At 35.6% G+C, this 14620-nt stretch overlaps 1 protein-coding gene across 1 annotated transcript; it reads left to right on the forward strand.

The window, feature by feature from the left end:
* Nucleotides 1-4295: 4295 nt before the first annotated feature.
* LOC120003347 (zinc finger transcription factor YY1-like) lies at nucleotides 4296-11156 on the forward strand. The gene is made up of 6 exons (XM_038852299.1): nucleotides 4296-4662; nucleotides 6218-6276; nucleotides 6996-7195; nucleotides 7479-7568; nucleotides 9541-9684; nucleotides 10403-11156. Exons 1-6 carry the CDS (start codon nucleotides 4580-4582, stop codon nucleotides 10937-10939), a joined length of 1113 nt encoding a protein of 370 aa, XP_038708227.1. The 5' UTR covers nucleotides 4296-4579; the 3' UTR covers nucleotides 10940-11156.
* Nucleotides 11157-14620: the final 3464 nt, after the last annotated feature.

Consider the following 14620-nt stretch of genomic DNA (forward strand, 5'->3'; position numbering starts at 1 on the left):
GAGGATAAACGCTCTATTCATTGGTTGAATATAAAATAGTTGTGTACTTCAAAGTTTGGAGGTGGATTGGGTTTTTGAGATCTAAACTCTTTCAATGAGGCTTTGCTTGCCAAACAGGGTTGGAGATTGATTCAAAATTCCACCTCGCTTGCGGCACGGGTTATGCGAGCAAAGTATTACCCTATAGGATCTTTTCTGAGTGCTCAGGTACGGCATTCTTGTAGCTTTCTTTGGAGGAGTTTCTTGATGGGAAGAGAGATTTTGCTTCAAGGGTTGAATTTGCGTGTTGGGGATAGGTTAAATATTTCTATATGGGGAGATCATTTGACTTCTAGGGATTCAAGGTGGTATGGTGACCTCTCCTTGCCGAGTTTTACATAATATGGCCAGGGTGAGGGAATTGGTCAATGTAGTTTATGGTAGGTGGAATATGCAGTTGATGAATGAGATTTTCCAACCAAGGGAAGTTGCGGCAATAAGTAAAATTTCACTATCTACCTCTTCTCCAAGGGACTTAGCTATATGGGGCTCATCAGTGTCCAGTCGTTTCTCTGTTCACAATGCGTACCATGTTGCACTGGGCATGAAAGATGATGTAAGCCCTATCTCCCCAATGGATAAGAAACTCTGGAATACTCTTTAGGGCTTGCCTATACAGAATAAGATTAAATCTTTGGTTATGTGTGCTTGCAAAAATAGCCTTCCAACTCGTGTGGGTCTAGTGCGTAGACGTGTCAGTGTCTCTCCTTTGTGTGTTGTATGTGGAATAGCATATGAGTCAATTGAGCATATATTGGTGGACTGCACAATGGCGTGTGAGTGTTGGACATTATTAGGATTGCTTACATGCTTACCTGGTGAAGATAGGTGGACTTTTCGTGAGTTTATCAAGCAGTTGTATTACACTTATGAGGGGGAGAGGTTAGCTAACATGTTCACAGCAATCAGGTCTCTTTGGGTTAATCGCAATAAAGCGATTTAGGAGGAGGTTTGTCTTTTGCCTGTGAAGCTAGTAAAGATGGTTCAAGCTTCAAGGCAAGAATTCCATGAACTATTCTGGGCTCCCCAGGTTAGGCACATCTCAGGTGACTCAAATAGTGCATTGTGGCATCCTCCATCTCAAGGGGTCTTCAACATTAATTGTGATGTAGCGCTTTCAACTTAGTCATATAGTTATAGGGTGGTTATCCGTGATTCGACTAGAAGTGTGTTTGGGTCCGGCTATGGAAGAAGACAGATGGGTCTGGGGGAGTTCCATGCTGAAGCTAGGGCGATTCTTTTTGGGAAGGAGTTTGCTAGGTCCATTGGGGTGACGACTATTCATTAATGAAATTCTCGACTTTTTCTCAAAAAAAAGATATCTAACACAACATAAAAGATAGTTTTTTTGTTATCTTGAACATTTTTATATTTTAATTTGTGACGTCTAATTTAATGACTATCAATGACTATATAGATATTTACTTATTTTTTATTATGTTTAATAAATAACTCAAAAAAAAATCAGGAGCGCTGCCATTGTGCCCCTTTGGTTCCTACTACAAAATTCTAACTCCATCACTAACCAAGCCCCCCTAATTTATTTTCTAAATTCGCCACTGCACATAGTGATCCTTAAATTTCACCAACCCTTCATTTATATGGATAATGTTTGAGACCCCCAAAAGTTTCCCATTTAATGTGGAGTGTTGGATGTGAAGTGGGTTCTACATATGTGTTTTTAATCAATGACTATTTTAATTCCACATAGATTTAGGAGAATTTTGGGAGTCATATTTTGGGATCTCTAGCATTGTCCCAAGCAACCACAATGTTTGATTTTTAATGGCTTGTTCGCTTCATTGTTTAATTGACCATGTAAAAATGTTTCAGAGCAACCACAATGGGTGCTATTTGTTGGGGCATAGTTTCCAAAACGTGGTATTCTAATGGGCCGTTAAAAATTTACATGCTCCAACATTGTCACTATGTTGGCCTAATTTTGTTGTGTCATGGATGTGGGCATGACAAATGTCATGTCCATATGTTTGCTCTCAAATGGCTCCACAACACATATCCACACACATTTTACACTAAAATTAATATTGTGTCCCATCTTTATTACACAAAAATCAAGTCAGCAAAATTTTTATCATTGAAACCATATATTTTGTTGGCCTAGCCATATAAACAAACCACGTATCTCAATACATTTTGTTGGCCCCAACAAAAAATGCTTAAGGCCATCGACATCAGTGATTGTATACACACACTACACTATATTTGGAGTTCCATTTTTGTCTTTTTGTGAAAAAACTCTTCACATCAGTGACGGTAAACCAAAATCTAAGGGATTGCCCATTTAGGGTGTTGGGTTGAGAGGTGTTGTGGGTGTTGGATTGGGAAGTGTTTGTACCAACGGTCCCGAACGCCTCAAACAGTCAAGGGTTGAGAGGTGTTCGGGATGAATCCAACCCTCCCCAACACCTCGCAACACCCTAAACGGGTAAGCCCTAAATGTTTGGTTTGCTACAGTGACACTGATCTATGGTGTCGCTGTAGCAAATTGGATGTGTTTTTAATAATTTTTAATTTGTGTGGGTCCTAGTTTCAAATTAATATATTGATTTTCTTTATATTTTTGAAACAAAACACACACTCATGCAGCGTGTGTGTGTGTATATATATATATATATATATGTATGTATGTATATGTATAAACACATATATATGATATGTAGAGACATATTCTGTGGAAAACTAATGTGAGAATAAAATATGGTATGTTAAATATTAAATGGCAAAAAGATACTTTTCGTCCCTCAACTATGGGACGAGTTTCATTTTTGTCCCTAAGTTTTTTTTCTCTCATTTACGTCCCTCAACTATTGAAAAGTATCATTTTCGTCCTTTTAAGTGAGATTGAGGTTGGGAAAAACATGATCTGATGAACAATATGATGCCACGTAGGATTTTTCAATGGCCGAATTTAATCGAGGGATAAACATTGTACTTTCCTATAGTTGGAGGACAAAAAAGGGAAAAAATAGAGTTAAGGGACGAAAATGAAACCCGACCAATAGTTGAGAGATGAAAAATACTCTTTTGCCAATATTAAAATAAAATAAATATTTATATTATATATTTAGGTTTAGAAAAATATTAATCTCAAATGGTTTATTATTTTAATGTGATTTTTATATTATGATAGTAGTAAAATGAATTGAGTTTAAAAAATTAACAAAATTTGATTATATAAATGAATATTTAAATGATTTAGGGTATGGTTTAGAGTGTCTATTGTATGGTGGTACTATTAGAGAAACTGTAAATTTGTGAAAAGTGTACTTTTACTGTAAATTTAGAGTTTTTGTTAAGAGTTTCTGCTGTGGATGGTCTAACACTTGCAATGGTGCAAGTTTTGCTGAACCAACAAAAATCAATATTGGATTCTACCTCTATTACACAAAAAGTCAAGTCAAACATGTCTTGCAATACAGTAACATCAACAAAATATAAATTTATATACATTATTCCTTCCCACCAACATGGAGGCCAACAATATCCCGTACCTCCATGTTGTCCACAACAAAACTACACCAAAACACAATCTCCTAATACAGCCACATCAGCAAAACACGTCTCTCAATATAGCCACATCAGCAAAACATAAAATCTCATACATTTTTGTTGGCCCAGCAAAACTTGCACCATTGCAAGAGCAATTACAACAATGGCATTTTGTTTGCCCATGGATATACTTTTGATTGGCCATGGATGAAAAATGTGGATGAACATTATTTGCACCTCATTTTTGATTAAGTACACCCCATTAATAATTTAAAAACAGATTATAATAGGATGTACTTAGTAAAAAATGGGGTGTAAATAATATTCATCAAAATGTGACACAACAAAGTCAATTTATTGGCCTTTTTATGTTGGCCCAAACATACTAGCATGGAGATTAGTTGGCCCATAAGTTCACTTGCCTTGTCAATATAAGACCCACTTTAACATACACAAACATATTTTCACCTTTAAATCAATACTAGATCCCACCTCTATTACACAAAAATCAAGCCAGTAAATTCACACCATTATATCAATATATTTTGTTGACTCTGTCACATCAACAAAACACATCTCCTAATACGATTTGTTAGCCCAGCAAAATGGTGTAAATTTGTTGTCCTATTTTATTGGCCAAAATATGAAACATGATTGGCCTCCATTTTGAGTTGACTACAAATATGGGTCTCCTTTAAATAACCCTCACAATTTTAAATAACCCTCACAATTACACCAAAAATAAATACTTACCCCTCTACACTAAGAACCAACCCAGTAAATTTAACCTTCGACGCCGTCCGTTCTGGTTCATCCTCAATTGTCCGCACCAAAAGCCATATCTCGCGGTCAATTTAGACACGCGAGCTCCGCCAACAGCAAAACCCTTTCGTAAGATCTTCACCCTTCTCTTCATTGATTTTTCAGGTTCAGCCTCCACCATGATTAGCACTCCTATACTTTAGAGATGGACGACTGGCAAGGTTTGGATTGAAATATATTAGGAAAACGAAGAGAGAGCAAGGGAGCAATGGACAATCACTTTCACAATATGTTCGAGAGGCGCACTATCCCCAGGTCCAAGACTCCAGCTGTTAGATGGTTCAAAGAATGGTAATCAATTGAACTTTTTTTTGATAAATTGCTGATCAATTGATGTCGCAATCTCCTTCTCAATTATGCAGTTTTTAATTTCTAGGGTTGAGTTAGGTTTTTTGGTTACTGAGAAAAGTCGAGAAGGAGAGAATATTTTGTTAATTCTATTGTCTGATTTTTAATTACTTACTGTTTGTTGTGGTGTTTTGTGTTGTGAGAACTCAATTTGGGTTCAGCTGAGAAAATAGTAGAACTTTTTTTTTTTTTGCTGAGATGCTCGAACTGTGTAAGCATCAATGATCGTGGTTTGAATGTCTAAGTTTTGAGTTTGATGGAAGCTAAGGACCACAGAAAGAAGTGAAATTCTACCTTTTCTTTCATCGGTTCTCCATGGGACTTTCCATTAGGTGAAATTGTCCTAAATTGAGAATTTAAACACTTCAAGTTTCCCTTGATTCCTTGTCTTAGTAACCTCGAATTCTCCTTGGTTAAATCAGTAAGCTGCAGTGTGTTTCTGCACTTTCAATTGAACTTAATTAACATAATTTATTTGGCTCCTTCTCTTTTATTTGGTTCCTTTTAAGAAGTCTCATAAATAAGGCCTCTTCGTGCGTTAGGTTCCTGAAATGTTATTAGTTTTCCAACCAGCAGTTGAAACATTGTAGTGGGGTGGATTTATGGGGATCCCATTGTTTTTAGGATTCAATTCTGCTATTGTTATTTTGTGTTGTATGACCCTAGAACTCCTGAGCTGAATCTGCGTATGACTACAAAGGCCAAATCATTAATATTTCATTTTCTTTGCATTTCTTCACCCAAATGTCAAATTCAAGAACCTCATGGCCTAATTTAACTGTTTGAACAGCTTTGCGACATCTTTTTGGTGCAGTAGGATCGGATAAGAATTGTATACCAGTTCACCTCCAAGGAACTGTATGCTGTCTGAATCCTTCCTCTGCCTGTCTGTCCTCCCATGTCTACCTTGCTTTCTGCTTTATGTATGCTACATGTACCTCATCCTTGTTTCTTGAAAAAAAAAAGTGCCTTACACATAATTTTATCTTTATGTAAATATAAAAATCAAACATTTATAAGATAGTCAAGCCCATCTAAGCCAGCTTTAGCCAGTGATCCATACACAGTAGATCCATAGCTTCTATACCCGGGTGACCCAGTCGCATATGCAGTAGCTCCAGGTCAATACCCTGATGCACCCCAACCACGTGATTGAGACCTAGGTTAGATTTTTTTTTAAAAAATATAATTTGGAAATTCTCCAAGGTAAGGACTCGTCAAAAAGAGGGAAAAAAGGGGGTAAGGACTCATTAGACACACACATGCAAAGAAAGCCTGGATTCTAGCAAGTAGCAATTACTCTCAATCTACCAGTATTAGACTACATTTTTGGTGAATGTTTGTCTTTTTGCAAGCTTTAGGTAATGAATTATGTTGCATTTATGCTGTAATTGGTTTTTTTAGTGCTTCAATTGTTTTGTTTTTTAAATTTTAAAATTTTTGTAACATGTAGCTTATTTCTGGACTGCCATAATGTTGCAACTATTATTCTTGTTAGGGTGCCTCAAGACGTGGTGGCAACTGGTGCAAAGTGCTCACTTTTGAAATGGGTGACCGGTATGTAGGACTTGTCTTCTCATCTTCCTTTATTTTTTGCGATTCATTTCGCTGATGATGAGAAAAGGGTGTTGGCAGATTTCTGTAACTTTGTGTCGTATGTAAAGAGAATATTTTTATCATTATTGCATTAATGGGCCACTTGTGGATATACTGAAGATTCCTTTTGATTAGCATCGCTGGTAGACCTTGTTTACATAAGAGAGGTGCGAGCAATGAGGTTCGAAATCCTTCTAGCATCTGGCCTAAATTTTTGTTTAAAAAGAAAAAAAGAGGGAGAAAAGTGAGGAGAAGAAAAGGTAAGTAAACTGTTGGAGTTAGGTTTCCTTTATGTTATAGTTTCCTATATGTAATAGTCTTCTAGTTTCTTTTTATGTCATAAGTGATAGACTATATATGTATTGGTTAAACCTAAGGCATAACAAAAACAGCTGAATAAAACTTTCTTTTCTCTAGTCTCTACACCTCTCTTTTCTGCCACTATTATCTTTCATCTCCCTGTTTTGATTTCAACTTAAACTAACTTTGATTTAACAAGGTGCTTTGTATTTTGAAAATGCTATTGTTAGTTTTAGGTATTTGTATTTCTAGATTACTATTTTTTTTTTGTGAAGGGGGTGGGGACATGGACAAGTGGCATAGGAAGTTACTCGAGCAAAATTTTCAGTTGAAGTTCAATTGAGTTCACTGAATTATTTCCTTTGTGGTGGAATGTTTAGAGAACACATTGATGGCCTTGAAAGAGAAAGAAAAAGAACCAGCAGCGCCAGAACCAGAGCCAGAACCAACAACTGAAGTCCTTTTCCTTTGCAGTTATGAAGGCTGTGGAAAGACCTTTATTGATGCTAGTGCTTTGAGAAAACATTCTCATGTCCATGGAGAGAGGTCATATATTTGTCATTATGAAAATTGTGGAAAGGTATGTCATCGAGTCCTTTAGTGATATAGCTTATCTTTTTTTTTTTAATTATCCATGGTTAGTTTATATTACTTGGATTCCATTCCAACAAGAAAGGTATAAGTATTTTACTTGAGTTTTAAAAAATCAAAATATTTACTTTATTTTCTTATAATTTAAATAATGAAAAAGCATTCATGGTTTGTCACTTGTTTCTTCTTTTCTTTCAAGTTTTGCTGTATTATTTCCCTTTTTGTCAGGCATGATTGTGGCTCTGAATATGTTTTTTGTTTTCATATTGCAGAAATTCTTAGACAGCTCGAAGTTGAAAAGACACTTTCTCATCCATACAGGAGCAAGAGATTTTGTCTGTCCAGTTGAAGGCTGTGGTAAGGTGATCATGATGAATTCTTTGTTAAGACTTTTCTCATGTTTTCGCATGGTTATTTTATTGGCATTAGTATTCAAAGATGATATTGCTATATTTGAATTTCCATACATATGAAAATGTTATTTATTTCTTGTATTCCTGAATCAATAGATGAAGAACAACTGGCATTTATGTTTTTCAGTTCCACATCTTGGCCAAGTCTATAGCAGCTTCTGCAAAATTTTCTCTTGGATGAATGAGAAATTTTTTCTGATCAATAAATTCGTTCAATTGGTCATCTTTCAATATTGGATAAAGTCTCAAAATCAAGTTGACTCTTACTTGGGATGCAGGAAAACTGAAGTTTTGAAGTTTTTAGTTTTGTCATGTTTGTTTTCCCAACATTTTTAAATTCTGAAAATGTCTTAAAGTATACTTAATGAAAACATTACTTTTAGCAGTTTTTTGGATGAATGAGGTCTTGAAAGGAGAAACCTTTTTGTAGCAGCCCCTTTTGGGCTAAATAGTAAAGATTCTCCCCTGAACTTTGAGGTGATGACAAAGCTCTACCCTGTTCGTTGAATTCTGAAAAAGTTCCTTTTATGATGCTGCAACTATGCCCCTTCTGTGAACTTCAGTTCAATATTATAAATGACATGCGGGTCCCTCTTGACCGGTTAACTTGATTATTATGCTCATCATAATAATCATAAAGGGCCCACCATCTCCAAACAAACAACCCTAGCTTCTGTCATTGTCTTTTGGATGTCTCAGAAGTATGTGTCAAGCTTGTAAACCCAAGCTCAAATTCTGAAGGTGCAAAGTTACACCTTTCTCCAACATTTCCCTGTAGAACCTTGCAAATTTTGCTTTATTGTCAGACTTTGCATCTTCGAAGTTGTAAACAAGTCCCTCAGTGAAGAAAAACCCAAACATCCCACTTATATACACCCGGCCACCACATATATCATGCTCAGCGCTCTTGCCAACATGCAAACTTCCTTGAATATGTTCGTTGGTGATTTTGTGCTGGAACTATTTGAAGGTATGAATTCCTTCCATCATTGCCTGTGGGTTCCTGCACAACTACTCAGACTGGTACATCGGCCCTACAGGTGCCACCATCTACATGATTTCCCTCGTACCATATGCACCAATTTGGCAATCTACCGCAAATAATCTTCGTAAGTGTTGTCAGATCAGGAGTTATGCTGACATACTCTTGAGCTTCACCATGAGATATGTGAAATCCAATTTCATGTTTGAAGGTTTGTTTGTGTTTGCGGGGAGATCAAATGGAGTTTTGATATGTAGGGTCTTTTTCCTTGTTTATGTTACTGTGTCTTGAGATTTGCTTGTGAATTGTGTGTTAGAGTTCAAACTAATAAATTCTTCTTCTTTGAGATCATAAAGATTTTGATATGGAAGAAGTAACCTTTTGTGTTGGTCTCTTGCTTGTTTGAGTTGGTTGAGGTTACCTGCTTGCTTTGATTGAGACAGTTAAATTAAAACTTGGTGGAATGGGAACCATGTCGGCATCCTTGTTTGGGAATGATAGCTCCGTGATATCAAGTATTATAAACATTTTTGTACTATATTTTAATGAAGCTAATTAGTCTAATCAGACCAAATGATTAGTTTCAACGAAGAGGTTAACAGATAGGGTCATTTACATCTTCAGTGAAAAACAAAGGGCTTTCTTCAGAAATCAAAGGTCAGGGTTTGGCCTTGCAGCTGCCCCACGCTTCATGTGGTGTCTTTGCTTATTACCCTTTTTTTCATCGACTTATAGGATACACAGTGAACTGAGAAAGAAAACTCAATTTAGCCAACCACTTTTCAAAATTTCAGCCAAGCGTAAGATGGTGTGCTTGGATTTTCATGAAAGTTTTCTATATTATTATTGTTTTTGTTATTGTTTCAGACATTTTCAATTCGCAAGTGCACGGCATGCAAGTGTTCATAATTTGACTGATTTCAGTTATGATTACTGCAGGCTTTCTCACTTGATTTCAACCTGAGGTCACACATGAAAACACATTCACAGGAAAACTATCATATTTGTCCATATCCTGATTGTGGAAAGAGATATGCTCATGAGTACAAGCTGAAGAACCACATTTCAGCTCATCATGACAAGGTTAGTTCCATAATCATTTCCTTTGTTTTTCTTTAACTTTTTGTTAAGTTTCTACAGTAAATGCAACCTTTCCCACACAAAAACCTTCCTGTAAAATTTCATGAAATGGAAACCTTGTAGATATGACGACATCCTAGTGTGTCTTGATTTGTTTCTAGAGTGTGATAACTCCAATTTGTCTGTCATTTAGTGAGAATCCTGTAAATAATTTCAGCCATGCAGTGTGAAATAGGTTCATAGCTCCAATTATTTGGATTTGTTGGCATCAGTTCAGTTTGGGTTGCATAGTGAGCATAAATTTTCCCCTGGTACCTTTTTCTGCAGTTAGAAATAAGGCATAAAATTACAATACATTGGCTGCTATTTATTGTTAACAGGTAGAGTGATTGAGTTGTGGAGGACAGCTTCATGAGGACACAAGTTCAATCCCCCTTCCCCCAAAGAACTTGCCTCTAAAAAACATTTATGGAGGACATTTGAAGTTGTTTTTTTTTTTTCTCTTTCAACAGCTGGACAATGTAATGTCCAAAAGGTGCTTAGAATTGCATCTGGAAATCTAAATGGACATCCCGTGTTTTTTATCAGCCACTATTTTTTCCTTCAGGAAGAAAAATCAGCCATCTGTCTTAATATTGTGGATTTTGTATATGATGCTAGCTCTGGGTTGCGTTATTATGGTATCTGGGAAACCAGTCTCATTTCACCTTCCATTTTATAGACTGCAGCTGTGGATGTGGTGAAATATGCCACACCTCCAGAGAAGGTGTCCAAAACTCCCAAGCCGCCTTCAACAGGGGCTTATGGGTCTGCATCATCTGACCGCCCTTACACCTGTCCTTACGAAGGATGTGATAAGGCATACATCCATGAATACAAGCTTAAGTTACATCTGAGGAGGGAACATCCTGAACATATGTTAGATGAGAATGCTGAGAATCCTCCAAATGCTGATAATGAGATGGATGAAGGCAGTGACCAAGATGCTTATGCTGGGAATCGTGGGAATGGAAAAAGTCAGAAAAGTAGGCCAAAGCCAAACCTGAAGATGCCTCCTTCGAAAACCACACAACGCAAGGGTTCAACTCCATCTCCAGCCATGCTTAATGTATCTAAAAGACCATGGCAACCTAAAGAAGAAACTTACGAGGAAGAGGATAGTGAGGAAACTGAGGAAGACCGTGATAATGCCGAGGATGGATGGAGGTATACGGACAACAATGACGATGAGGATGAAGAGACAGAGTATGAAGATTAAAGTATAATTATGGCATTATTTTCCTTAGCTTTGCTATCTGAGTCTTTCCACGCCATTGTAAACTTATATTTTCTCAGAATCCTCGCCTTCTGTCTAAGTTTCTCACAATTTTAAGTTTTGGCGGAATGACATTGAGGCTCTCAACAAACATCTGTTTTGCAGCACAAAAATATATAAAGAGTTTGGAGTGGCAAATTTGGCTAATATGTTTCTGATATCTTTAATGTGTTCCACAAACTTTTTCCCGCTACTTTTTCTATCCTCTTGTGACCTTACATTTGAGTTGGTCTTTGGGCATCTTCAAGAAGTGTCCTGCTTTGAACATATCCGATGGATGGCCTGCTTTTAGGTCATAGGGCCGAGCTCGTTGTGAGTGTATTGTCCATGTGTGGATGCGAGCGTATATTTGTTTGGGTTAAATCTTGTATTTCACCTTGTTAATGGGGGAGTCCATACATGGACTAGATATTTGTCCTCGCCTTGCATTTTTCTCTCTTTGCAATGAAATCTGAGTTTAGAGAGCCTATATACAGACTCATAAATTACTCTTTACCTTTTTAAATTATTTTTTTTTATTGCTAATTTCAGATCCACTTAAAAGTTTTGATTGCTTCGTGTGAATTCTACGGGTTTGATGGACATGTTTTGTAACAATTATTTTAATAATGTCAGAACAAGATGTGATTTGTATTGGATATGTCAACCAAAATCATTATGTGAAAGTGTCCATGATTCCAAATCATCCAATGCAACCCTTCATGATACGATGGCATAGGTACAAATATGAATGTGCGGCATATAGCCAATTTAATTATCATCTTAATTTTACTACTTATAATGAATTTCTTAATACATTCATTGCAGTTGTAGTTTAATGAGTTAAGTAAAAGGACAATTGTGTTATTTTGAATTTTAATGCATTATTAAAATAATTGCTGCAAACATGTCAATCAAACCCGTACAATTCACGTGAAGCAATTAGAATTTTAAGGTGGATTAGAAATTAAGATGTGAGGTAGCAGTAAAAAATAATAAAATTTAAATTTTATTCGCCCAAAATGGAAAGACGACTTGTGTAACCAAACAATTATGTCAAACATGAAGTCAACCCCATATAATACAAGATAAAGAATCAAAAAATGTACCTGCTACCCTCCACACAGTCAGAACAGTCACATGAGTATTGAAAATTAGTTCCTCCCGTGCGAAGAAGTATGCACTTTTCCGGCCATCATCCTGTATCGGGAGCCCAACTATCAAAGGTGTTTCTCCCCTGCAAACAAGCTCGTACCTACCCTTCTATATGACATGCTCCCTCAACATATAGTGAGCTAATAAATCATGCAAAAAAAATTTCATACCACATGTTTCTGCTAGGTATTGAAGTGCCAAAATTGACCTCACTGTATTCGACATCAATTGATTGGGAGCAATCTCATGGAATGTAAGCAGCGCTTTCATGAATTCTAGAATTAGAAACCTAGACCCAACATGAAATCAGAACTCGTAACAAGAACAAGAAATCAATCTATATACATCCCAGTCGACCATTTCGATGTTCTTAGCACAATGACTCTCAGCATTGTGAGGAAAGTCATATATTCGTTGTATCCTCGTGAGATCATAATAGTTCAACGTAGATGCATGGTTTGTCTATGGTAGAAGAAAATTTGAAAGAATGTTCAACTTCATCCAAAGACACGTATCTAATAATAAACAATCAAATCAAGTTAATTGATTTCCTAAATAACTTAGATGGCAATAAGAGTGACATAATGTCACTTGCCAATTGTTATGCATTTGGGCACATGTCCACTAAGTAATTATTCATATGGTATCCTGATGTCACAATAATTCTAACTCCAATATTTTTTATCCACTTTGATAATCAATTATCACTTTTCACATTTGACATGATCAACTTTCCAACTATTCATAGATTTTCTATCTATGTCAATTAATTATAAATTTTATGTTTTGTAACAAATTTGTTTAGTTTCTTCCATCTGTTATGAACTGTTGACTTGTCATTATCTAATATTTTTGTTAAATAATTGACGTCATGTCACCCAACCACATGGCATTAACAATATGACTATGACATGTGACACTATTTTCCTTTCTCTTAAATTGTACATGGTCTTCTTATCTACACCATGATTATTGAATCCTCTTGTCATCTAAGATTTAAAAAATTATCATGCATTGTTTTGGGTGGAATAGTGATATAGGAAAAATACAAGACAAAAATTCGAGATCAAATGAGTATCGTAGCATTCGATGACCAAGTGTATGGATATACGCATAAGATCAATTGTGCACAGTAAATATTCATTTAAAGAAAGTGTACCCTCAAAATAAGATATCCGAACACTTAACCGATAGTGGGTTGTACAACCCACCTCGAACAACAATACACCTAACAACCCTCAATTGTACCAACTAAAATTGACTCTTGTATATGGTACAATTTAAAACATAGTTTAAACAATAATATGATAAATATTTTATCAACGTACAACATTTTTTTAAAAAAAATTGGTACAATTAAATTGCATTAGAGTTAATTATGAAAATATTTACTACATCATAATAGAACACGTAATTTTACATAAATACATTTTTCAACTTTATTTGAAAACTCTTGAAAACATTTTCAACCTTTGATGCAAATTCTAGCTTAAAAGTTATTAAATTAACTATCAACTTGTGGTCCAACGAACTTAGAATCCCATCAAGAATCGTAAATGTCCATGCTGAGGCTCCGATGTCACTCCCAAATTCCTAATGCGATGAAGTAGAGATTTAAATGAGGTTAGGGAAACTGCTGCATCATTATTTTTTGATGTATTCTTCAAATATGAGGATAGGGAGTGTAATAGAAAAATTGTTAAGAATGCTCTATTAGTCTTGAAGAATCTAAACTATGTAATAATTATAATTAATTAATTATTATATATTCAAAATATATAGGATTGTAATTAATTTTCTTGTTCTTGTGGATGTAATGGAGAAATTGCAAGTATTATCTTATCACTTTTTTCAAAAAAGAATTAAATAATTTGTAATTTCATTTTTAACAAACTTATAATATAAGAGAAATTTTCTTTACACACCGAAACGTGTTATGTTTACACCACTTCTAGAAATTCTTTTATTTACATCTATATTCCTGTATGAAATGTTTAATATGCCCTTAAATGAAAATAACTCAACGTATCCTTTGTTTCAACAAAAAATAGACATAATTCGTTGATTACGTCAACTACCCAATTTAACACAAAAAATGGATATGAGTGTTCAGTTCAAGTGTGCTTCCTTGTGGTTCCACTTAACTTATTTGAGCACCTTTCCAAACTGAGCATTCATCTTTTTCCCCAACTGCGAATGAAGGCTTATAGTTGAACCAGGGGATATGAAATCCTTTATGTGATATAAACCTCAAAACATTTTCATATTGTTCTCAGGTTTACTTTCCGTAAGGTTTATGGTTCACCTTAAATATTCTGTAAGTAAGATGCACATGGATATATTTGACTATAGCATTCATAGTCTGTTTATAACTTGTAGTCTTGCATTGCATAATAATTGTTTCCGGTGCACTACATGACTGGTTCCTCTGACGGTTTTTGGGTGGGTTGTAGGATCACATCTGTCTCTTTATTTGACAATTCCTGTTAT

This window comes from Tripterygium wilfordii, chromosome 8 (assembly GCF_013401445.1).
Source record: "Tripterygium wilfordii isolate XIE 37 chromosome 8, ASM1340144v1, whole genome shotgun sequence".
In the NCBI taxonomy this organism is placed as follows: domain Eukaryota; kingdom Viridiplantae; phylum Streptophyta; class Magnoliopsida; order Celastrales; family Celastraceae; genus Tripterygium; species Tripterygium wilfordii.